This window comes from Anser brachyrhynchus, assembly GCF_964034855.1.
Source record: "Anser brachyrhynchus genome assembly, chromosome: 11".
NCBI classification, from domain to species: Eukaryota; Metazoa; Chordata; class Aves; order Anseriformes; family Anatidae; genus Anser; species Anser brachyrhynchus.
Window position 1 is genome coordinate 12682920 of NC_137706.1, and position 25492 is coordinate 12708411.

Below are 25492 nucleotides of genomic sequence, written 5' to 3' on the forward strand. Positions count from 1 at the left end.
GTGGAGTGCCATTGACTTCTGCCATGCTGCTTATTTTCTGTCACATGTCACGATATGCCAAGTAGGTATCTCACACACTTGCTGCCAAAGCACTCTTACTCTTGATGTAAATATCTGTCAGTTTTCATTGAAAACAGTTGCTGTAAGCCTTTGGTAGTCTGCACGTTTTTTCATGATTTTTCATGAGCTCTGCTCATGCTTAAAACATAAAATCATAGCACATTAGTAATTTCTTCTGATTCTGACTCCCTGTGTTTTAAGAGTTGTTTTCACAAAGTGCTAGCTTAAGGTGTTTTGTATGCTTTCCCTGTGAGTTCCTGTGGATACTTCTTTTTGCTTGTGTGTTAAAGGGCTTCCCAAAATGCACAAGAGGTTTGGTGTTCAGATACTTAGTAAGGATGTTTCTATCCAGAATTACCACAGACTTCCCAGTAAAAACCACAGGAAATGGTAAAGAATTTCATCTCATTTAGAAATATATGTAGGAAATGAATCTACATAGTTGTCTGTAGCTAGTTTCTAATTTTTTATTATTGTAATGAATAATGAGGCATCGAAGAATATCTTATGCTTTAAGGAGGGATTTGATTCCTTAAAAATATAGAAATTTCTCTTATGTTCCTTCCTGAATTTACTCTAGCATTTAATTGAATGTTAGGAGTTAAATAGCTATCTAGATATAAATCTTCTAATTTTTACTCTTTGGAGTAATCATGCTGAAGGTGATGTGTTACTCAATATAACCTTACCCTAAGACGTTGAAATAGCTAATCATTGAATAACAGTTTACACAGTATATTATGGGAAAAAAAAAATCTCCACATCACATTTTTTGCCTTTCATCTTTTTAGCCTTCAAACCTCAACTCATGGGAGGAATTGATTTTGAAGTAGCTTTTCGTTAAGTCTTTTATACTTATACCCTTTCCTGGGTATTGTTAAGTAGCCAACAGACAGTGTAATTATGTACAAAAGTACGTGGGAGCATGGAGAGATCCCAGTGCAGAGACCCATACCCTGGCTACATATTTCTGCAGGCACTAGAGCTGGACTTTGTCCAGAGCGACTATGGGAATTACTCATGGAGATCCAATAAATCTTTCTGGCCTGAAGATCTATGTACCAAAATCTCCATATAGCTACACACGTGTGACATCTCATAAACCTGTCCTCTGTGACTTGCCAATGCCACCCTCTGTCATGGAAATTGGCATTTCCTCTCCCACGGAGGCTCTCAGCACTGCCCAAGCCAGCAGATTGCACAGGCACACTCTAGGAGCTCATTCAAACCCCTCTAATGTGACAGCCAACCTCAGCGTAGTGGCTCACTTGAGATGACATTGTTGCTGACTCAATGGAGAGCTTTTGTGGCACATAATGGTAAGATGCGTTGAAAAAATCATTTGGAATCCCTTGCTTGTAGTTTACAGCTGTTCACTGCTGCTAGAAACTGTCATCTCTTTTTAGAATTTTTATTTTTCTCCACACCACTGTTTCTTATGGAGAAATACAGCTGATGGGGATTTCTTACTGTCTGTGTTTATCCTTTCTTGTCAGATAAGTGGTGGGTTATTTCTGATCTCCAGTTTCTTATCTGTGTGGTTTTTTTTTTTTAAGTGAAGCTCTTCGCCAAGTTTTGTTTTGTTTTAGTGAGCTTTGTACAAATATGATTTTATTTCCCAACCTAGCAAGGTCCTACAGCATGTGAACAATAATAAAGTCAGTAGGATAATTCAGGATTTGGTTATCTTATTGAACTAGATAACTTGCCTTAGAACTAGAGCTTGCCTTGAACTTGTTGAACTAGAACTTGCCTTAGTAACCTTCAAATTCCCCAGAGCTAGCTTCACCTTCCTATAGCAAGGGAGACTTGGCTGGGCCCAGTCAGAAAGACAAAGTAATCTGATTCCATATATTGATTTCTTTTCAAAAGCATTCTCACAAGCAAGAAGCCTAATGGGAATTTGTGTCCTACCCTCTGTGTGTATGTGTATTTTCTAAAATGGAAACAGTGTGGGAAAGGGTACTTACTCTCCTGCTGGGTGGTCCTATGATCTCTCAGCTGCCCTAGCATGTGACAGATCCTGTAGTAAGAGTTAAATGTTTTGGGAACACTTTGTTTTATTTGATGGAAGTGGATTTGCAGAATTGTGGAACACTCCTTAGCCTCTTGCCTTCAGATATAAAAATGTTTGCAGAAATATGTGGAAAGTCTTTTTAGGAGCCCTTTAGTATGCAATGAATTTTATGCACTGTATTTTTTATTTTTTATTGCTTTACATTCTTTTTCTCTGTATTGAGGGCTGGGGAATTTAAACATCATGGTATGTCTCCTCATGCCCATCATTCTGACTTATTTTATGCCTCTGTTCTGAGCTTTGGATTTTGACATGCTTTATCTTTACTCCCTGCTTTCTCATCCACAAACAACTGAAAACACTGAAGAAATTTTCTTGCTCCCAAGAAAATGAAGTGATGGGCTGGGATATACACTGTCAGAGTACATGCTCAAGGTCCCTGAAGGGGCTGTAATCTGTTTCTTAAAATATGCTGACACACCGGTCAGCTTGTCTGGGCTGCTACTGATCTGCACTGGCTTGCTGGCAGAGACGCAGGACCCTGTGCTACAATCAAACCTTCGTTAGGTTGAGAGTAGACATAACTGAAGAGTTATGAGACAGGACTGTGTGAGGAAAAAATCAGACCAATTAAATATTCAGGGAGGATAAGGCAAATTCTACCTTAAATAGAAAGTATTCTACTTTTTTTTTTTAAAAAAAAAAAAAGTGACTTTTTGAATTAGAGGGATATCCTGGTATCTATAGCTCTGTTATTCAGAATCACTTGTAGATGATGATCATGGGAAAGAGTGGGAGTTACTACTTTATATTCTCTCCATGGACATATTTTATCTGTGTAGAAATAAACTACAAGCTGAAGTTATCGCAAAGCAAAGGATGTGAGCGTAGACTGCAAAGTAAATGAATAGATGGGCTTTGAATGATAGCCTCTGGATTTTACAGCACAGCAAAGATGCGTGGAAAATACTAAGACAGAGCAGGATTTTCCCATGATGAATTTTATACTTATGTTTTTATTACCATAAATTCCCATAGCCATATTTAAAGTTATTTGTTGTATGGATGCAGACATTCCTAACATCTGCCTGCACTGTGATTCTGTGGCAAGACAAGTAGAGCAGGAGAAAATGCAACAAATAGCTGACACTGATGCAACAAGATCTGCATAGTGTGACAGCAGATGTGCCTGTACAGTTAAATAGAGCTTTAATTTTTGAGTTTGGGAGTTTTTGGTGTCTCTTTGTAGAAATAGAAATCTTTTTTCTCTGACCGAGACCTTGAGGATTTTAATTTTCCCTCTTGAGAGTGCTTCTAATAAACTGCAATAGAGATTTATTTTAGTGAGCATGTAAGGATTTCTCACTATTTTCTTTTTTCTTTTACTAGCAAATGTTGAAATAAAACATATGTCTTTCCTTAGTCAAGTCACAAGACTTGGAGAACATTATTTTTACCAGAAATAGTTCTGAGGATATGTTATATTTTGTGCAATGCTGATAACCTTTAAAACTACGTAGATATTTTTGCTCCATTTCAATCTCAATTCTGATCTCTTTTAAGGATGAAATAAATAATTTGGTTATGATAGTCCAACTACTACTGGTTCTGGTGGTAGGGCAGTCCCATCACTTCATTGGATCTGTTTGGTGTAATAGCCTACTTTTATTCAATGTTTTTCACACCTTGACAAATTTCACAGCCAATGAAAACCAATTGCACCTGGTTCACATAGTCTTTACACCCTTCAGCAGATCAGTGGCAGTGGTCCAACCAATACAGGATTCACTTATTGAGAATGACTAGCAACAGATCTGTTACAGGAATATTGCAAAACTTTAACTACTGGGCAGCATGTACCAGGATAATTATAGACTGGTCAGGCCTTTAGGAAAAGGATCCCCCTGTAGAATAACTATCACTTTCCTGTTAAGAAATATAATTATGTCCATTTATGTATTCTGTAGTGCAGCTCCTTGCGCAGCAGAAATGTAGTACTTCTTTCTTAAATTAAGAATATTGGGCACTTCTGCTGGGTTTTCTGCTTTGGCTGAATTTGACTAAATGCCAGCTGAACATTTGTGCTACTATCCCATTTGCAATCTATTTCATGAGTACACACAGATGTGTGTCTTTTGAAATAGCCAGGCCAATGAAAGTAAGAAAATGCAAATGCACTCAGAGTAGGCTTCGTCTGGATTTCTCCAACCATTGTGTGGTTTACAAAGCAACTCTAGAAGGATGCTAATTATGTCATTGTGAGATGTTGTTGAATTGGTTTTCTATTTTTATTTTATTAAAATCAATCACGTTAATAAAAAGCATCACTCCCTGACACAGGGCTTGCCAGTCCCTTGGGCAAACATGGAACATAGAAAAATGTAATGAACTTACATTATCATTTTGATGGAATCACTGATAAATGAGGCCATAAATCAAAAATACTGTTAGAATCAGTTGAGGACAATAAAGTAGTATTTAGCACATACTTGTTTTCAGTGTGGATATTTGCTGAATATTTAAATAGTCTGTCTGCTAAGAGCTTAGTCTAAGGCACAGTAGGTAGAGAAAAAGAATGACACAAGTGCAACTTCAATCTTACCGTTTCACAGAATTTATATATCTACCATAAATAAAAGCAGCAGTGATGTATTCTTTTGTGGCCACTTCCATTAGGACAACTCAGTAGGTTTGTTTTTTCTGGCTGCACCTGGATCTCTGGCTCCAGAGAAGCAGGGAGCCCTTTTCTAAAGAGAAATATTGTATATTATCTTATATATTGCTACATACAGTTTCATACTTTCGATAGTAAGTGGTACTTAACACTCAGTGCTTGTTACGCACAGATCCTGGTGTTTTTACTCATGTTTCACTTCAGTATTCATGTTTCATGTAGTGTGGCTATACCTTCAGGCTCCTTATTCAAAGCATATAATCTTGAATCTTTAGCATTCCAGAAACATTTTTATGATTGACACACTCATTATTTTTATAATTGACAACTCACTTCCCTGGACTGTATTCTACAAAAAACGGTGTCATACCTGTTTTGAAGGAGAGGGCCTGAAGATGGAGGTGAGCAGTCAGTTAAGGGAATAACCAAGTTAAGGAGGCCTAAAGCAATGGTCTAATAAGCAAAAACTCAAATTTCAAAATCTGATCCTGTAATGAGCCCTGCGTGGGCAGTTCTAGTCCTTTTGTATTCATGTTCATTAAGGTAAGACTGAAGGGGGCTTAGGGTTTGCCAGGTTTTCCCTACAATGTTTTTTTGCTATGTGGGAAACAAATACTCACAAATCTGTCACTCTGGAGTCCTATTTTAATGATGGTTTACTATAAACAGCTACTTAAGAAAGGAAGATCCTTTAGTTTAGCAGATTATATTTTGACTATAAATCAGAATTAAGATGCAATATTCATTTCTTCATTTAAATCTAACACCTTGACTGAATCCTTAGGAAGTGCATAAGAGTTAAAAAAAAAAAAAAACAGCTGTGGGAGCATCTGAGTGATTTTTGGATTCGTATCTGCAAAGATATTTGTAATGTTCCATAGTCACCTCTAACATAGCAGCAGCAATTTCATTTTTCTTTCATCTGTATTACTATGTTTTATACCATGACCTTTTGCTCTTCCTTTGCCTTTCTGAACTTACACAAGCTATTCTAAGCACGCTACAAAACATTTAACACCCCTCAATACTGTGTTTCACAATAGCACTGGCACACTAACATTTAGTTTAGAAGTTTGTTGAAGCTGAGGAGTCCTTCTGTTCACTGCTTATTTAACTGCTTTCTATCCTAGCTGCTTGTGACAAAACAGTATTATTTGTTTGCATGTATCTATTTTTCCTTTGAAAAAAGACAGCTAAACAACATTCTCAGGTTCTGTCCTAGAATAGTCACTGTTCATACCCGCTTTGAAAACAATTTCACCCTGTCCAAATTCATAGATATCTGATCATGGCCAATTTATTAAATGCACAAAGTACTTATTTATCAAAACCTTTTTTTTTGTATTAAATTTCCATGCATTGTTCATTTTGTTAAACATTGGTCAATATTTCCCCAACTGTTTATTTGTGTGGGGAACACACTTGCAACCGAGTCCTTACAATACTTGTTCCATTCTTTTGACCTATTTGTTAGGCCTTTGTATTTGTTTCTGGATTTATTTATTTTTTTTTAACTTGACAGGGTCCTTCCATTACATGGTTTGAATTGTCACTTGTTTCATTTATGCAGTCTATGTTAAAATCACCTAATATAATTATTTTTGACTATGCCCTAAAAGCCTGCAGATGTTTTCCCAATCTGCCTATAATATTTATAGCTGATCCCTTTGCTCTGTAAATAGCTAACAATGTGGAGTAAATTAATCCTAACAAACACCTTAATTGTGAAAATCATCACAACCCTTTGGCTTGCTGAGATGTGTAAGATGGGCAAGGTTGTTGCCGTGTATCATTTACTAGACCTTGTTACAGCTCTGCATGCAAATATACATGTACTCTTTTCAAAATGTTCCCTCAAACACCATTTTATTTTTCTAGTAAAGTTATTAGTTAAATATTAATATCTTAACTTATAATGATTGGTGTCAAAATACCATATGCTAAACTATCTGGAATTCTGTGCTCATTTCAGGCCTAAACTGTGATCCTAAATTGAGTTATTTTCTAAATTGTATCCTGGGATATCACTGCATACTCTTAACAGTCGATACAAATAATCTCAAAAGGAAGTCCACAGAGGGTGCATGGATCTAGTCAAACCTTTGCTGGCAAGCAAGCTGTAAAGCTTTTCCTCAAAGTCCCTTGCATTAGCAGCTAGTGTTCCTGCTTTATTTCTAGGGCATTTGTGTATTAAAAAATAAGCAGTAACACTATTGAAACTATCCTCTAAAGAATGCTGATGTGCTGATTATCTTTTTTCCTCTTTCCATGTTGGACACAACAGTGCCTTATGTTTGCACAGTTGTATTATTTTGTTATATGTGATGAAAGTTTGTTTTCATAGCAACTGTGTGTAATAGCTCAGTTATACTGTATGTTTATTATTATCATGTTGGGCTTTAATGGCCTGGTCTTCTAAGTCCTTTGCTTGCTCAACACCCTTCTTTCACCAAAGGATTGATTGATCAGTAGCCTACAAATATACAACAGCTTAAACCAATAGAAATAGCAATTTCTCACATAGAGTATCACAATATGCAGCTGAATTTTTCCTTTGAGAATTAACCGATGAGTGAATAAGCATATTCTTAATATTTAGGAAATGAGATTACAGTATAAAATGGAAATGTGTTTGTGAAATCTGCAGAAAGATTACCCTTGCGGTAGCTCTAACAATTTACCCCATGTGCTAGTATTATCTTCCTGTGAATAAGAGCAGGAGAAGCAGTGGGGAGCAGTAAATATTCTAAAATTCTACCCTATAGTAATACAGGCCATCTCAGCTACTGGTTTGGTCCCCATCATAGCACCACCCGAATGTTTCAGGATCTTCAGGACATTTATTCTTGCAGCATTGCTGTGGGGTGCAGAATTGCAGTTATACCCCTTTCACAGGTGGGAAATAAAAAGCACAGTGAAGTTTTCTAAGGGCAAAAAGAAAGTCTGTTGTGGAGTAGGGAATTGAAAGAGTCGTCTAGCCTAAGGCCAGTTAGGCTTAATTCAGCGTCAAGTACTGAGTTATTATATCCCTTGAAATTGTATTTGCTTTGTGATCCATGTAGTGGCCCAGTCTGCTTCGTGTTCTGAGACCGTCATTTTCATACATTTCTCAATGCTAATTGGTGATAAAATGGGGAGATAAACTTGTTCGGTCATTTGTTTGCAATTTTCTTGTTGTTATTTTCTTGGCATCCGTGATGAACCCAGAACTAAAATGGAAAAAAAAATCTTCAAATGAAAACATTTTAACCTCTAATTCAATCCTAAATTATAGTACTGGAATTGTATACAAGTTCCTGAATTGCTTCTGTGTTGTAAATAAGCAGTTGTTCTGAGATGGTCTGATTTACCACAGGAGTGGGTTAATCTGTTGCCTCTTACAACTAAGCTTTTATTATCACTTAAGTTATCATTACCATTAAACCATTAAGTTAAGCTGCTTCGTTAGTGATGTTACAGGATCCTGTTTGTGTTCAGCACTACATCATTTCTGAGTAAGTGACAGCCAGCCCAAACAATCCCAAACAAGCCCAAAAAAATAAAATGACATTTTATGTGGGCCCTTGCCCAGCAGTAAGTTCAGGAGATCAGTTTGGGGATGATGTTCTTATGTTCTCTCAACACCTGTGAGCCCATTGGCAGGCCACAGTCTTTACAAGTGGTTGTTTTACAGGCATTAATGAAGAGTCTAGTGATATTAGCAGCGTTCCCTCTTTATATCCTGTAGGTTCCTGTTGTTTTTGACATTAACTAATTCCAGCAGAACATCTTGCATGTGCCTACCAAACAGCAATGTTTTGTAGCTCTTTATAGGGGGGTCAGCATCAAGTATATAATGGCTCTGGGCTTCAAAAGGAAAGGTGGGAACAGGATTTTTGATGTAATCTATTCTCTAGTGCCTAAGCTGTTCTCTAGTGTGTAAACTTGCTTCCCTATGACCTGTTGTGAAGTGTTTAAAAAGAGGTAAAAATTGCAGAGGTGCCATTCAGTGCAGCAAGTCTCTCAACTGAAGTACAATAGCTAATGCAATTAACTTTCCTCCATAATGCCTTCATCTCAAGGGAATGCGGGATGTGGGGAACTAGGAACATAAAGAGAACAGGAGTGGGAGAAGGGGCTGCTTTGCTGCCTTTTCTATAGACAAATGAAACTTAGAGGTTACATTTCTCCCTGTTTGGCACTGGGTGTGCAGAGCGTGTGTTAACTCAGGGACTGGAAGACCCAGCTCTGCTTGTTACGTGTGGACTCCATCCCCACCTCTCCAAGGGGATCGTGTGTCAGTTTTGGCATAGCACAGATGCAGTGGATCTTGGCAGCTAAAACTGCCCCTTCCAAGCATTTTTATATAGGAAGAGAAGTGTACTGGCCAATTTCAAAATTCTAGCACTGCTTTTAACCGTGAGTTTCCATAGTGCTTTCTATCCATTTGTCAGTTCTGAGTTTGTTTAGATATATATATATATATTTAATTTCCGTAACAAATTAGCTTGCTTCTCAGGGAAGTGTGGATATAAGAGGCATATAGGCTGAGCTGAATAAACTTGAAGCTACAGATTAGTTTTCTTAACACATTGCTCAGCATTTGGTCCTCTCTGCAAGTTTCTTCTACAAAATGTTGAAGGGTAAGATAGGCGAGACCAAATCCTTATTTCCCTTTCAGCAGAAAATTCTAGTTAATGTATATTTCTCTTTTTTTGCCTTCCCTTTCTTACTCCCATGTTTCTTGTAGGGTTGTGATATGAAGAAAAGGGAAAACCAGCAAAAATGTTTTCTTAATAGTTTGGATCTTTTTCAGTTGATGGTTTTTCAAAACCTCTACTTATGGATTTTTTGCCAGTGATTAAATCTGGATGTTTTTACAACAACCATTACAAAGTTTTATCGATTGGGTCTCACATTCAGAAAACAAAACAAACAACCTGAATCATGCAGGTTTTGATATGAATGCCAAATAGGTCATCTATACCGGTGTCAATTAAATTCTGAATGGCCAAGACACTAGATTATAATCACTGCTCACAGCTGCTTGTCTGTGAAACTGAAGGCTGTGTTCTTTAAATATTTAGCTTGGATTATTTCCTTACATTAATCCTTTCTCAGACGTAATTAAACAGGTGATGAAAAACAAATTGCAAATATTGTTGTCCCTCATGTTGGAAAGAAGAATGCTCGATGGCATACATTTGCATAAGTAGTGGGAAACTGATTCATGTATTGCCTATGCTTGTAAGGTGTGATGTATCAGTTGTTGTGGCTCATCATTAAAATTGTGGAAATTACAGTGTGCTTTTAAAATATATGGCAAGATATGCTTTGAATAAATGAGGCCAGCTCATAAAATCAAAAGGATAACATAATAAATAAAATTCCAGAAACCTGAGCATGTCTACTACAGCTTTGCCCTCCTTCTGACTGTGGTGTTGATGTTGGCAGGCAGTAGGCTGTGATCGACAACTTGGGAGCAATGCCAAGGAAGACAACTGTGGAATCTGTGCAGGAGATGGTTCGACATGCAGGCTTGTGAGGGGACAAGCTAAGGCACATGTCTCACCAGAAAAAAGTAGGTTGCAAATTGATCCTGTGATGATTTATCCTTGACTATGTTTTCTGCTTGTATATTAACACACATATTGCAGAGTATGACCTTTTCACTATATACTTGTTTGCAGTTTTCCAAAGCTACTTACTCTAAAGTCTGTGCTAGATTAGTCAATTGAAATTCCGTGAGGGATACCACACATAAGGGTATAGCTAGGAAAGAATTTGAGATATGCATTTTTTGTAGAGCAACTTAATTCGTTCTATCAGGAATAACCATCAAGATACACATCTTATTTTAGAGGGTGTCCTCATGTTGCAATGTGTGATGCTGCAGCAATGTTTTTAAATCATGGAAACATCTTATAGATGGTTTTATGGAAATTGTGGCATGTGATTTAAAGTGCCTGGTTTTCAACTTAACTTTGCCTTTTTTTTTTTTTTTAAGTGTCTAAAGACAGTTGAACTTCAGAGGCAAGTTAACTAATTCTATGGTACAAAAGGCACAGAGTGGAAGGGAGAAACACTTCTCATTTTTGTGTGTTTGACTCAAATTCTGGCATTCCTTCTCAAAATAATTAGCATCTTACTGTGAGTAATTTTGCAGGTCTCAGCAGTATTGAAAATACAAGAGAGGGATATCAGAATTGAACCTTGTACTGGAGTATAAGGTGTACACAGAGGTTTGCCTCTGCTTTTTGTTTTCTTTGAAACTACAATTTCTCCAGTTGAATGGGTTGTTCTAGCAGATAGTAGATGAGAGGAGAATGGGCACAAGCCTATGGTTTTGTATGCTCTCCACCCTCACAGATGATGCTCTCTAATCTCATAACGTGTCCATTGTGCTTATCAAGTGGGAGTAGCAGTTGCCTCATCTATTTTTATTTATTTATTTATTTCTGGACACACAATGTGCATAAGTATTTGTCACATGGAGTTGGAGCCTCTGGGGTCTGCTACCTTCCTGCACAGCCACAGATGCTAGGGTGATGATCACATGCTATTAAAGTCAATATGCAAAATTCAAATGAAAGTAGGTATTCTTTAAATGGAAGAAACACCTGTCTCAGACAGCTGCAGATACTTTAGTACTGTTACAGTTCAGCCTGCAAAGATTTCACTAATGCCCTGATTTTGAAAGAGCTGCTGTATATTAAATGACGTTTAATTCTTATTGCAGTACATATAAATATTTCTGTGATATTTTTATGACACTGTTTGCGGTACAATTCAATGTGAATGTGATTTGAAAAGCAATGTATGTTATCTTAATGCATGTTACTGTACAGTGTGATTATTTGTATTGCATAAGTTCTGTGATTCAATACATAAGGTAATCTAAACTAAATAATGAACATTTTTGTGGCAACCTCTTTTAAAGTCATGGAATTTTTCACAAGTCAAAAAGAACCTTTTTTGTGTGTTCTGGATGAGGTATCAATGTCAGCATTTCCTTGTCTTTACTCGAGGCCTTTTTCATAGATGAGAGAATGTAGTTCAGTAATTTATAAAGTTGCTCATCCTGAAACACTGAGCAAACGTCTTGAACATTTGTATTGAGCTGAAAGAGTTTACATAGAGGGCTGCTCCTTCTTCAGTTTGTCATATCAAATACTCAGAGCTTCTGGTCAGCACAGAGCAAGCGTCTGTGAAGCAGTAAAGTTTGGATGATATTTTTGTAGTATTACCAAATTATATGTGCCTATATATATATAGATATATAAGGATGTATATATACAAAATCTCTCTTCTCGCCTTGCTATTCAGCTGGAATTGCACTGTCTATTCCAGTTTTACAGCAACAGCAATTCTCCTGAAGAAGGGTAATTCCTGGGTGCACCCTAGCTTGTTTAGGGCAACACAAACTAAACTCATCGGATTGGCAAGTCTGTCTGGATAATTCTTGATAAGCAAAATTAAAAGGTTCACCTCTTACTACTACTTAGTAAATATAGTACAGATGAAGTGGTAAAATAGATCTGGTTTTGAAACTGTCATTTTGTGACAGAAAATGTTAATTTTTGTGATGTTCTGACACAGGTTAAGAGCTGACTACTGCTGACCTCACTTGGTGGAAGGTCTCTTATTGCTTTGAATAGGTTCTGAAGAATACCCATGGTTCATTTTTATTTATTTTTCCCTCTGTCAGATTTCACTGGCTCTTGAAGAGTTCTTTAAAATTAGATGAAGAAAGACTGTTCTAGGGAAAGATGTCAGTTACGTCAAGTTTTGTTTTTGTCTCGCATTGCAGTAGGTTAGATTGTATGACTGAATAACCATTCACATAAGGAAAACAGTACACACGCTACTAAACTCAGAACTTTTGATGATTTTCTTGGTATTGTGATAGTGGTAACATCTTTTTTGGGTCAAGTTGTTCAACACTGTATGGAAAAACTTCCTTATAATCATCTAGTGTGTAAATGCAATGTGGAAATAATGTCATACTTTCTTTGTGCTAATGGGAAAGGGAGATACAATATCTTCCAAAGCTTAATTTGGAAGCTTTCAGAGGTATTGGTGAGAAGTAAAATTATCGGCATATGACAGACATATTTAAAAGGGAGCTTGTAAGGTTGTGAGCAGGATGTAAATTTTACTGTGCAATGAGGCAAATTAAAAGTTTGGAAGGAAAGCAAGAACCAAAGATTTTATTACAAAAAAAAAAGGAGACATTAGGGAAAATAAAAGTGCCTAGATATCTCGGTCCTAATTTAAAAAAAAAAAAAAAAAGTAGACATTGATAAATAATTTCTCATACATGACTTACCTTGTTTTATTATCTTTTTAGTATGTTCTTACAAAAAATGGATGCTTTTCTTTGATCAGAAAACTAAACAGCACTGAAAGAAAGCTGACTGATTTGCAAATATGAAATGAACTGTCATTTCAAAAGTTCTTTATTTTTTTCCACTAACACTTAATTGCCTTTGAAAGACAAAGTAAGTTAGACTTCTGCCAACAAGCCAGATTCTAACATTCTGTTAAAATGATTAAAGGTTTGACTAATGATATTCAAACAGAAAGTGTAATAGGTTGTAAAATGTACCGTCCCATTGGGAAATGAGATATCAGGGGCCTGATGTTTCTAGTACTATATGCATGGAACTCCCATTAGCTCCACTGCCCTTTGTGCACATGGAAAAATTGTAGGATTGGGCCCTGATGTCTGCTTTCTGCACCATTATTGGCAAGAAATGGTAGGAAAGTGTTCTGGTTCTGATACCAAAGAAGAAAGATGCTGGTTCTGAAATTAGCAGGAAATGAAGTTGAAGACACAGACTTGTCCTAATCTAGTTTCATTTGATTATCAAAAGTCATTAGTTAATTGCAAGTTTTAGCTTTCCTAAGTTTTTGCTAAAAGCTTAATGCAAAAGATTTCAATATGGATAGCTTTGTAACATTTTTTTCCTTCTTGCCATGCGTTCATTTTCCTATGGTACTACATAATTTACCATTGGTCAATTACTGTCACGTGCTTGTTGAGTGCCATCAGCTGGCTCAGTTATCTGACAATCTGCTACCTCATATCTTTCTTCCATCTTTGAAATCAATATATACGGAGCTGGTAACCCTGATTGTCAAGGTTGACTGATACTTCACTTTATATGAATGATTTTTTGCCAAAATTCAGCAGTTCGGTCAGAAACTTTGCATGCCAGGTGCTGAGTGTTTTGGAGAAGTTTCAGCCAAAATAACTCAACATATTCCAAGGAAAAACATGTTGTTTCCTGTTGTCTAAACATTCTTGAAAACTTTTTTTTAATACGTCTTAAAATCCCTTGTTGTACTTCACCCAGATCAGGGATTTGAAATTTGGCAGGCAGTGGTCCTGTGTTCATGGACAAGTCTTTTTTGCAATATCTGTGCACATCAACACATTTTACCACAACCTTTCACGAAACAAACAAACAAAAAGCCCTTTTTCTGCAGGCTCTGTAGCGGCTTCTTGGATGTTAACAGCTAACGTTTCTGAAAAAGTTTCCTCTTTAAGCATGCTCTGTCTTGCTACATGTCCTATGTGTGTGCAGTCTCTTTAGAATAAATTAACATATTGCTCTTCTGGAACTAAGGTTTTAAAAAGTGGCCTTTTGCTTCCTTTTGCTTTCTTCTTTGCTGCAGTGTGGGATGTGTACCACGGGATGAACTATCAGTGACACTTCCTGTCTCACATTCAGGCATTATGGAAGGCACTTTGCAGATAGCTTCTGACTCTCCCAAACTTCATACTTCTAATGGAGAACGACAAGATCATATGAGGAAAGGGATAAGACCAGTTGAGACTAGCTGAACAGAAAAATTTGACTTTATATTCATAGGGTGAAGGAAAGATAGATAAGAGAATGTGGGAGGAAAATGTGGGACTGGCTGTACAGATACATTGGGTCAAGGAGTAAAAGGAAGAGTGGAAGACTGAGATTAGATAAGAAATCTGGGATGGGAAACAAAGTAAGAAACGCTCTGAGAAGAAAGGGAGAAATCAACTGTATGTAAAGTCAGGAGAGGGAATTGGGACTGCTTTGGCAGGAAAACCATGTACGGGGAGGGATAGGATGCCAATATGTTAGCATTTCAGTTTGACTAAGGAGTATGCTCTCTGAAGCAAATTTCCTGATGGTCCTAATATGTATTGCTCATTGTTTCACATCATGGAGAGGTTTTGGAGGACATGAACTGAATTTTTTGGATGAAGCTAAACGGGAAGATGTGCCTTAGAAAAGCACCTAATGTTCTCCAACAACTAATGAATATGCAGTCTATGGGATCAGAGTAGAGTTAGTTCAAAGTAAAGCAGCAGAAAACATGAATAGTGCAGATGCTGGGTCTTCAGCACCAACTATTTCAGTCTACAGATTCATTGCTATTGAGTTGTACTGCTGGTAATGCAGGCATAGATGGACTGGCACTAGGCAGGTGAGTCACAGAGAGAAGCCCTCTTTTGCCAAGAAGGTTATTTTATGGAGGTTTAAAAATAACTATGCCAAGAACAGGGCATAGAAGCATCTGACTGTTCCCTGTTCTTGGCAAGTAAATATAATGCTCACTACTGGTAGCTATGCCATGTGCTGCAGCAGTAGAGTGCTGGTCTGCACAGGTGATTGTTGTGGTTTAACCCGGCTGGCAGCTAAACACCACACAGCCGTTCACTCACCCTCCCCCCTCCCTCTCTGGGATGGGAGAGAGAAATGAGAAAGTGAAGCCTGTGAGTTGAGATAAAGACAGTTTATTAAGACAGGGAAATAATAATAATAATAATGTGTACGAAACAAGTGACACACAATGCAATTGCTCACCACCTGCTGACTGATGCCCAGCCTATCCCCGAGCAGCCAGCCCCCCACCCCGGCTAGCCACCCTATATATTGTTTAGCATGACGTCAGATGGTATGGAATACCCCTTTGGCCAGTTTGGGTCAGCTGTCCTGGGCCTGTCCCCTCCCAGCTCCTGCTGCACCCCTAGCCTGCCTGCTGGCAGGACGGAGCGAGAAGCTGAAACATCCTTGGCTTGGTATAAGCACTGCTCTGCAACAATTAAAACATCAGCATGTTATCAGCGCTCTTCTCATCCTAATCCAAAACATAGCACCCTACCAGCTACTAGGAGGAAAATTAACTCTGTCCTAACTGAAACTAGGACAGTGATGAAAATCTCTTGATTCCTGTGTTAACGCACATAGCAAAGGTCTGCCATGAGATTAAGTTTCTACTCCTGGTAACTGGTGCAGATAGTCCTGTACTACATGAGGCAATTCCTCATGTTTTTTATTCTTTTCATTTTTTTTTTTAAGAACCTAAGAAATAAAATGCTTAAAGTTATATCAAAGGACATTTTTAAAGTTGCCAAATCATGCACAAGAAATCAAAGAAAGTTAGAAAAAGTGACCTGTGCAGTTATAATTTACCCCACTATGTGTTAGGATACAAATATTAATTATACTATTTTCAGGTCCTACCTGGCAAAGCAGAAGCCTGACATCTATTTAGTATCCTTTTAGTTCTGGCTTTGTGTCATTGTCCAGTGTGGCCTCCATGGTTTATTTATGACACTCCAGTTAACACTGCTCTGAAAAACATTTTTAACGAAGAAATTGAGTGTCGGTTTTTAGATGAAGTCAAAGGATGTGCTCTGTAAAATTTGACATGAGCATAGTGCATGATTTGAAATGGAGGGCTTGTTCATTGTAGGATTACTGGTTCTTGGTGGTTTCATTTGTTTGTTTGTTCCCCCCACACCCTAATAAACAACTAACTCTGTAGCTCTACAGTGTGGAACTAGTGCAGACTGTACTGCACTTCTGTATTTCTGTGAAGGAAGGATACTGTCACATTTCGTCATGGGAATTTAGTTTGGTTGGTTTATTTGGGGCTATTGTAGTAACTGTGAGGCCTCCTTTTTTTACTTTTGTGATCTTTTATCTTATGTGAAGAAATTCCTGCATAAGAACAGTGGCTATTTCATTATTTAGTTTGTAGTACATCCCAGCAAAGCCTGAAAATACTGAGATCTGTGTAATTCTGCATTAGAATGATGTTACGAATAGACTTTTTTTTTTTTCCCCCACTACATATTTTTGGGAGCTTGTACGAAGGATGGTTTTTGATATTCTCGTGTGTACTTGGAGTCTCAGGTGATGGTATCTTGCAGTGTTCCATAGGGTTGGTGATTCCTGTCCTTTCCAGCGAAAATTGTTTTCAGAGTCAGAGTAACCAATCTGTCTTTTTCTTACTGCTCATCTAAATTTTCTCCAGTGCATACGCATTTTAAAGAGGTGTCCCAAAAAAGTTGTAGTAGAAAATAGATAACTAAAATAAGTTGAGGCCACAGTGTCCATCTCAAAAGCAGGTAGCCGCACATGAATTACTCAGCAGTGCAAGGAGTGGTGCTCTGAGCTAAGGAGTCAGACTTGAGTCAGAGGACCAAGGGCTGGAGGGTTGGAGGTGGGAGGGTGTGAGACTGGAGAGTGAAGGACTCAAGGACAGAGGACGTATGCGTACAGATTTTGCCATGTGACTCTTAGGGTTAAGTGTATAACTGCTGCTGTTTTCAGTAGTACATACTTATCTAGGTCAGGTGCCTTTTAAAGAGTATATACATTATTTTGTAGATTCTTGTCATTAGGCAGGTTAGCACACACCCCAGCACTAGCGTCTTCTGAAATGAAACATAACATCAGAGTAGATGAGGGGAGCCATTGTAATGTCTCCAAACGTTTTGAGATTTTCAGTTCCCTTGCGCTGACAGTTGTTTCTGGACTATTGTGTTTTGAGTGCACAGAAGCCTTCAATCAGACCTGGAGGACCAGCAGATAAGTGCTGAGCAAATACATGGAAAGAAACAGTTTTTATAGGCCTGAAATAAATCCTCTGCCCTGCAGTAAGAGGAGAGAAGGAAAAATCCCAACTGGCCCATATGTGAAAGAGTAAATGGGTCCACCATGGCCCACATGGAAAAATAAATAAAACCTGCTGAATTGGATTGAGCTCAGGAATGTGGCTTCTTTATTTTGATCCTGGGGATTAGCTCCCAGTCTTACCATAGCAGGGAGTCTGATCTTGCTCTCATTGAAATCCAAAATCTAAATCCACATTAACACCACAGAAACAGGATCAAACCTTGCCATCTAAAGTAAAAGCAATCCAGGAGCTTAATCAGCCAAGTGTTGTGTGTAGTGTGTGCACAAGTATTTGCTGAGAGCCCCAGGGTAAGAGCAGAGTGCCCATGTCAACCAGGAGCCAAAGATGCCTCAGAGTCCCTCCAAAACCCATACAGCTGAAGCAGTGCTAGAAGAGAGGGACAACATCTCACTCATCTGTTTCTTAGTTATTAAGGAGAACTTTTTGACTCTAAAATCAGATTTTATAGTCCAATGTTTCTGTGTGTTTCAGATGATTTGGAACTTTTTTTTTTTTTTTCAGTTTAGACAAGGTCAATAATTACATCTGAAGATATGTAAGAAAAAAAAGAAAAAGAAAATTGGAAATTCTAAGTACAGATTTCAGTGTAGCAGTTTCCCCTTTATGTCTTCATGAGAGTGCAGTGCTTTTAACATTATGGATACTACTGATTGCACAGCCTAAGAACCATCTGTAAATAGGCTTACACTGCTTTGTGTCCCTTTAAGGATATGAATGGCATGGTTACAGCTGAAAAGCAGAGACCTTTGGAATATATGGTCTTGGAGCCAGAGATGGGTAGTCATAACTACCACTTGGTAGGAAGTTAAAGCTGTCTTTCAGGAGAAAGTGAATGAGTCCCTTACATCAATGCAGTCCCATTGTCTTCCAGTTCCGCATCTTCATTCAGAATTTCAAAAAAAAAATACTATATATATATATATATATTTTCCATCACTATAATTTACTTCATCTCAGGATAAGGCTGTCCCAGGCTGTATCTACCTCAGTAAGATACAAGCATCTCATAATGTCTGACTTCTTGACAGTACTGTGGGGCTGCAGAGGTCAAACACTGTTGTGGTGGTGAACTTAGTCATCTCTTCTAAAGCAAATAAAATACTTTCTGGTAATATTGTTTCTGCTGCAGAGAAACACCAAATTTAGCACCCCCATGAGACTTTTGGACCATATCAGAGAGTGCTTTGGTGAGGGTGGAATGTCTGTAGTACTGTTAAAGGAATGCGAAGCATCCTGAAAAGGGATCAACAAGGCCTGCTGTGGTGAGCAGAGCTTGCTGTAAGGAGGTGGAGGAAGCACAGCAGAATGACCCTGGTTGTTCTCAGGAGGAGCAGTCCTACACATCTCTGCACATCTGCTAACCTGGGCCTCGTCCATTAAGTGCAGAGTGCCCTCGGTTCCACTTCAAAACAGCAGTTGCATGTATTCAAAACTGGACACGATCAGACTCTTATTTGAGGCTTTGTGCTGTAACTGCTGGTTGGTTGTCAAGACGGGATACAATCCCTGACCAAGTAGGGACAGATGGGCCCCTCAAACCTGCTTTCTCTCAAATGCTGTAGAGTACATATGAATTCAGTAGTTATTTCCTTGCTTTAAAGATATACACATCCACTACCTTCTGGCTATCTTTAGCAGTTCGCCTGATGAAAAACCAAGATGCAAGAAGATATTAAGTGGTTCAGTAGTTAATGTTTTTTCCAGGGCTCCTTAAATGTATTATTGTTCTTACTGTAGTATTTTGCACTCTGGTGGAATACCCAAGTATGAAATTAATAAAGATCATATTTTATTACATCCAAAATAAATTGTTATATTTAAATGACCTTCCTAGAAATTGGTGATATAAAAATTGTAACATAAGAAGGTGTTTATTTCAGAAAAAATAATTGCAGTATTTGCTTGAAGTATCCTGAACATTTGGCAGAATTTCATACTTATGCTAAGGAGATGTAAACCAGAAGCTGATAATTTAGCATCTACTATAAAAGGGTCTGGTTTAAAGTGGAAAGAAACATTCTTCAACTCTTTTTTAGTTCAAACTAAACTCAAATATTCTTCCTCTAAATATTGTATGAGTAATTCTGGAGCAATGCATCACTGACCTTCAGCTAAAATTACTTTTTGAATTTGCAAGAATGAGCTCCCAGTACCCCAGCCTCCTGTTATGTGTTAATGCCATCACTGAACAGAGCACCCTCTGCGGGGTGTGCCTGCAAAAGGCCCATGTTTGCAGGTCCTGCCTCAAAGTGGTACTGTAGCTGGGCCACGATGGAAATGGAAGAAAACACGTTGGTTCTTCTCCCCTTCTTTTGTGGATATCCTGTTCTGCATTGTGCATACCCTTTTCTGAGAGCACTGGTCTTGTTTGCCTGGAAGACTCTAGTCTATTGTTCTGACTGCTAACTCAGTTTGCTTGTGCAAATAATAGATTTCCTATGTTTGAAATGGAAAGTAATATTTTTCTGCCTTTGTAAAATGCACTGAAGTAAGTGTGTTGTACATTTATATATGAAGAGGCTATTTAGGCAGCCAAGAGCTGTTTTGTATTGACATGTTCTATTCAGGGCTGGTTTGGTTTATAGTTAATTTTAAATTGGGGCTCTTACTGGAAGGAATGATCTTATATGGTAAGTTAGATGTAGACACTGTTATAATATATACATTATAGCTAATATATAGTTGCTTTTAACTGGTCTGTAATTGGTTAAGGGTTGGTGTTAAGTAGATGATTTATTTCCTGTAAGTCCTGCCACTTATTAAAGTTGTGACCTGCAGCAGGAAATGAGGTGTGGGCAAAATGAGACTGAACAGCTGCAGGTTTTTGTAAGGGGGAAGTACTACTTAGCAGATTCCTTATGTCAATTCGGTGATTAGGAAATAAAACTAAGACAACAGAGTGTAAATATGTTCCTAATACATTACTGACATTTCGGTTGTTTTTGTTAATAGCAAATAATTTTCCAATAGCAAGAAAGATTTACAAGTCCACGTGTAGGTCTTAATAGTTACATAGCATAGCAAACGGACTCAGTATACTGTACTTAATAAAATAACATGATTATTTTTAATAGAAAAATTGTGAAACCTGTTCAATATTTTCTTAGACACATTTGACAGTTTTCAGTCTAGTTATGTGATGTGCAAATTCCCTTATGTAGGATAACTTCTAAAACAGTTCTTTAATTTTCCTAGGGGAAGAAACCGTGATTGCTGTACCACATGGGAGTCGCAGTGTGAGAATTACACTCAAAGGACCAGCACACCTTGGTATGAGTGAGCTGTTTTATGTATTTATTCATAGGCAGAAGGACCTTGTATGTGAACTCATCTAAACTTTGAGAATATGGGTAAGATCATGACCTTGATTCCTCTTCTGATCTTCAATGTCTAGCTTTGACATAGTCTTACTGAACACGAAAAGTCTACTTAGTAAAAAGAAATAGTATAAATACTGGTAGTTTCTTAATTCATCTAAAACAAAGAGTTCTTATACAAGAAATGTAAAATTAGGTACAGTCTTAAAATACATGCAAACCATTCCATCAAAATTACTTTGAACGGATTTTGTGGGGGATCGATTGCACTCATCCCAGCACAAGATTTCTGTTGAAGAGTTTCAGATAGAGAAGAGACTTGTAATGGACTGTGGAGTCTAGATCAACTATTCTAATCCATAAAAGGATCAAAGATGATAATTTCCATGTCTTGTGGGAAGGAAGCATTGTGATTTAGTTCCATCTGGATTTTAGCACAGTCCTGTGATTTTGAAAGTATGAGCAATTATGGACATGTGTGAGCTTAATCCTGCAAGCTGTTGGCTATGTTAACTCTAATTCAGCCAAGCACTTAAGTGCAGGCTTAACACTAGGCATGTAAATCGTCTAATTGAAATCATATCTTTGACCTAAGAGGTAATAAAGACACTTGGTCGATGAGCAGTGTTCAAGTAAAAGTAATCTAAGTAAAATGAAGTAAGGTAAACAAAAGACATGAAATAATCTACACAAGCACTGTTTCCTTGTAATACTTTTGGTCGTGATGATCTACGAGAAACAGCTTGCTATTCTGTCAGGTTTCCTAATTATTATTTTTTTATTATTTTTTACTGGGAGACTGATGATAGCATCTATGGTAATTTCTTTACCCATCAGCCTGCTCTAGATATAGACCTAATCATTTCAATGGTAAGTGGGGCTGCCATACCAAGCAGTGAACTAAATCATTCATTTAACATTTAGAGCAACTTTTTATTAGTAGAAGTGGAGGGTTTAGTCTGAATCACAGATGTAAAAAGGACTTTTATTGCTATGTGATATGTAAACAGAAGAAAGAAATGCATTTTAATAGAAAATTTCTCTTTCTGTTTGCTTTGAAGAAAATACTGTCATTTTGAAGAAAGAAAATTGAATAAGACTTTCATTTTAGAGCAGCTCTGGAGTCACTCCTAGACATAATACTGATATCAACAATGTGCAAAGCAAAACTTAATCTTAAAATAACTAATATTCATGCAAAAATGTTGCAAGGAGTATATGAAGTAGTTGTCTTGATCACTGTGAGTCGGGACTCTTGTTTTGGTCTTTCTTATTAGTTCTGCAGAAGGAAGTTGTTGTTTCAACTTCATATGAGGAAAAAGTACTGGATTCAGTGGCTCCTGGGGGATTTCTGGAAAGCTCCAGAGGAATGCAGCAGCAACTCGTTAACTAAGTACAGAGTGCTCCTGGCTTCCTACCCAGGGTGGTTCCATAAAGAAGCTGTGGCTTGGCATTACCTTTGTTAGCTAGCTCTCTAGCTGGAAGAGAATTGTGAAATGTTCCTTTAACCACTTCCCCCAGCACATCTGTTTGCAAATCTGTGAGGATTTAGACGTTTGTTACCTAAAGTACTTAAAATGACAGAGGTGAAAAACAAGAGACAGCAGTGGGGCTGAAGGTTGGAAATTGCATTGCTTCCTAGTCAGATCTCAAGAACCTATGTTCCTGAGGATGTGCTTCGGGCTTATTTGTTTGTCCTCCTTTCTAACTGTACATATGGTTGTGGGTGGTGTTTGTCACTTTCAATCTGATTTGACCAAAGTGATCTTTGGTCTGCAACTTCATGGGCTTCAGTGACAATATGTTGGTATAAGTAAAAGTAAAGGCAGAATTTCAAAAATAATCACTTATAATTTCAAGCTCCATTTGTCAGACATGTTCTTCCTGGCTTGTAAGGAGCTGAGTTTACCAGGCGAGGCAGAGACTATTTACTGCAGAATTTTATACTGCCTCCTGTTGCCTGTTTATGTTTGCTCTTCAAGTAAAAGCAGCAATAGCAAACGCTCAAAGAGCACTATGGAGTGTCTGGCACTTTTCCCTTTATCCTGTGTTCTTTTGTGCTTCATCCTGGGCTTTCTGATCTGCTCTTGTTCCAGGGAAGCACAGCTGCTGGATTAATCAAAAATGGAAATCTGGTTGGAGCTGTAGTGCATAACAGATTTGAAACAAATAAATGCTCCAAACATTGTTTTGCAATCAGCAGCTTATGTTTTAGGAAAGAGTTATTATTTCTTTGTAGCTGGTATTTTGTTTATGTTTATGGACAACTTAACATAAGTAACAGTGTCATCAGAGAGCATGGGTGTTACTTTGATGGTACTTTTTTGCCTTTTTTTTTTTTTTAACAAATAGGTCCCTCTTACATCCATCTGCTTGGGTTTTGTGAATTATTTTGTGGAAAAGAACCAAATAATTTGTATAAAACTGGCTATGAATGAAATATTTCACTGTGTTGGTTTCATTTTGGTTTGGACTATATTATGGCTTTTTGATCAGTTTTTTTAAGAGCGTTATAATCAAAAGAAAGACTGAAAGTTCCCTGAAATTAATCTTCCAGCAGAAGAAACAGGAAAACCAGAAGTGAATATTTTTACAAGTGGCTAATGCTAGATAACTGAGTTCATGAACTTAGGGAGGTTAAATTTCACTAAAAAGAACTGAAACTCTTTTCCTCTTTTTGTCAATTTCTTCTTCACTTGCAGTGATTTGCATTATTTGACAATATTTAGCTATAAATCTATGCACTGCTTTGTCTTCTGACAGTTACTAAGGGGATGACAATGTTGCTTGTGTTTTCGAAAGAATTAATTGTTTTATTTTGGGCCCCTGTCTTGTACTATGTACGAATAAATTGCACCGATAAGAGAGCTTTTGAGCAGCAACATTACTTGCTCCTCCTTGCACTGGGAGCAGGAGCTGTTTCCCTGGAATTCTTCCATGCATCCCTAGACACAGTGGGAGATCTGCAGTGAGTTCCCCATGCCGCTCTGCTGTACTCCTGCCTGCCACTAAGAGTGGGAGGCTTTTGCAGTGCGTCTTCCAGCTACAACTGGTAAGAAATTTTCATAGGGGTTTATTTTTATTTTTTTAATCCTGGCAGGGGAAGTAACACAAAGTAAGACTGTTCTAGGTCTTTGACACCTGTGATTATCTTGTTAGAAACAGGTGATTAGTCAGGAGAATTCCCTGTCCTACTTGTCTGGAGTCCTAAAGACCCAAGGAAATATTTCACTAACTTAGAATGGGGAACCTTACCACTGAAGTAAAACTTTGAAACTCTAGTTTCATAGGAGTCCTATACTCCTGAGGATCCTATTGACTTTACGTGAAGTTGGAGGTACTTGAGATCTGCCGATTTGACTCTTATTCAATAAAATGACAGAATAACACACACCATGAATTAATACTTAATGTTAAGCAGTATAGGTTTGGGGTCAAGTCTTACAAAAGCTTAATCCAAGAATGCTGAGTTCAGGATATTTTTGTAATGCTGTCATAAAACAACAAACAAATATGTGTAGTAATCATCTAAATATTTGTTGCTTTTTCTGTGATTTGTTTATATCTGTTTGTTTCTAATGTAAATGCATTAGACAATGGTGAACTTCGATTCCCAGGGAATTATTTTTCCTCTTTGACAAAGTACAGTTGACTCATCACTAGATTCCTACCATATGACCAAGGAAAAGTCATTTTGTAGAAGCATCATTCTTTAAACTTCCTTCTAGCCATGTATGTGACCCTTGTTATATATAGGATAACATATACATAGAATTTGTTATTCCATAGAATAGTGGAACCTAATATTTAAAAATCTGGAATAATGTTGGTGCTTTTTTGAGGAAGTTAATTTACTCTAGAATGGCATCTCTGTCTATGTTGGGCGTGCTCCCTATTTGTGTTTTAGAAGAACTTAAGAAGACAGTAAAGATGCTCTTGGAGTGCAGCATTCAGAATATGTTTTCATTGCATGTAAAAAGAGATGCTCTTAACATAAATTATCTAGTCCAAATTAGATAACTGTAAAGTAGTAAAAATACAAGGTAGTTGGAGAAGGAGTGTAATTATAACACATTAAAAGGTTCCTTTCAGATAAGCTTGAGCTCATCTGAGAGCTCCAGGTTCAAAATCAAAGGTACCATTGCTTTTCTGCTATTTTAACCTCTCACTTGTGTTGTGATAGCTAACCTCGATGAATAATAGGCTGTATTATACAATTGTGACATTACATTGAGCATGGCAGACATTTTAATAACGTTATTTAGGCATAGGTATGCCTCTAGCATAAAGTCTCTGTCACATAGAGCTGAGCATTTCTACCTGTTTATTAAAATCAATTTCTAGAGGGTTGGCTTCTTGTGGAGAAGATGCACTGGAGGCAGCCACAGTCCAGTCACAGTAAGTACGGGCAGAGCAGTAACTCTCCACTTCACATTTAGTGTAGACAGAGGAGAAAGTAAAAACCTTGTG

At 37.6% G+C, this 25492-nt stretch overlaps 1 protein-coding gene across 12 annotated transcripts in view; it reads left to right on the plus strand.

The window, feature by feature from the left end:
• The window catches only part of ADAMTSL3 (ADAMTS like 3), a 199796-nt gene that overhangs the window by 108874 nt on the left and 65430 nt on the right, over positions 1-25492 (plus strand). For 11 of the 12 annotated variants that reach the window (XR_013955837.1, XM_080607168.1, XM_080607167.1 and 8 more), the window contains exons 7-8: positions 10185-10311; positions 20901-20975. Coding sequence is in view for 11 of the 12 variants with exons in the window: in XM_080607168.1 (XP_080463294.1) it covers positions 10185-10311; positions 20901-20975 (202 nt within the window). In the remaining variant the exon portion in view is untranslated. The remainder of the gene's footprint in view (positions 1-10184; positions 10312-20900; positions 20976-25492) is intronic. The other variant, XM_080607165.1, reaches the window with a different exon arrangement.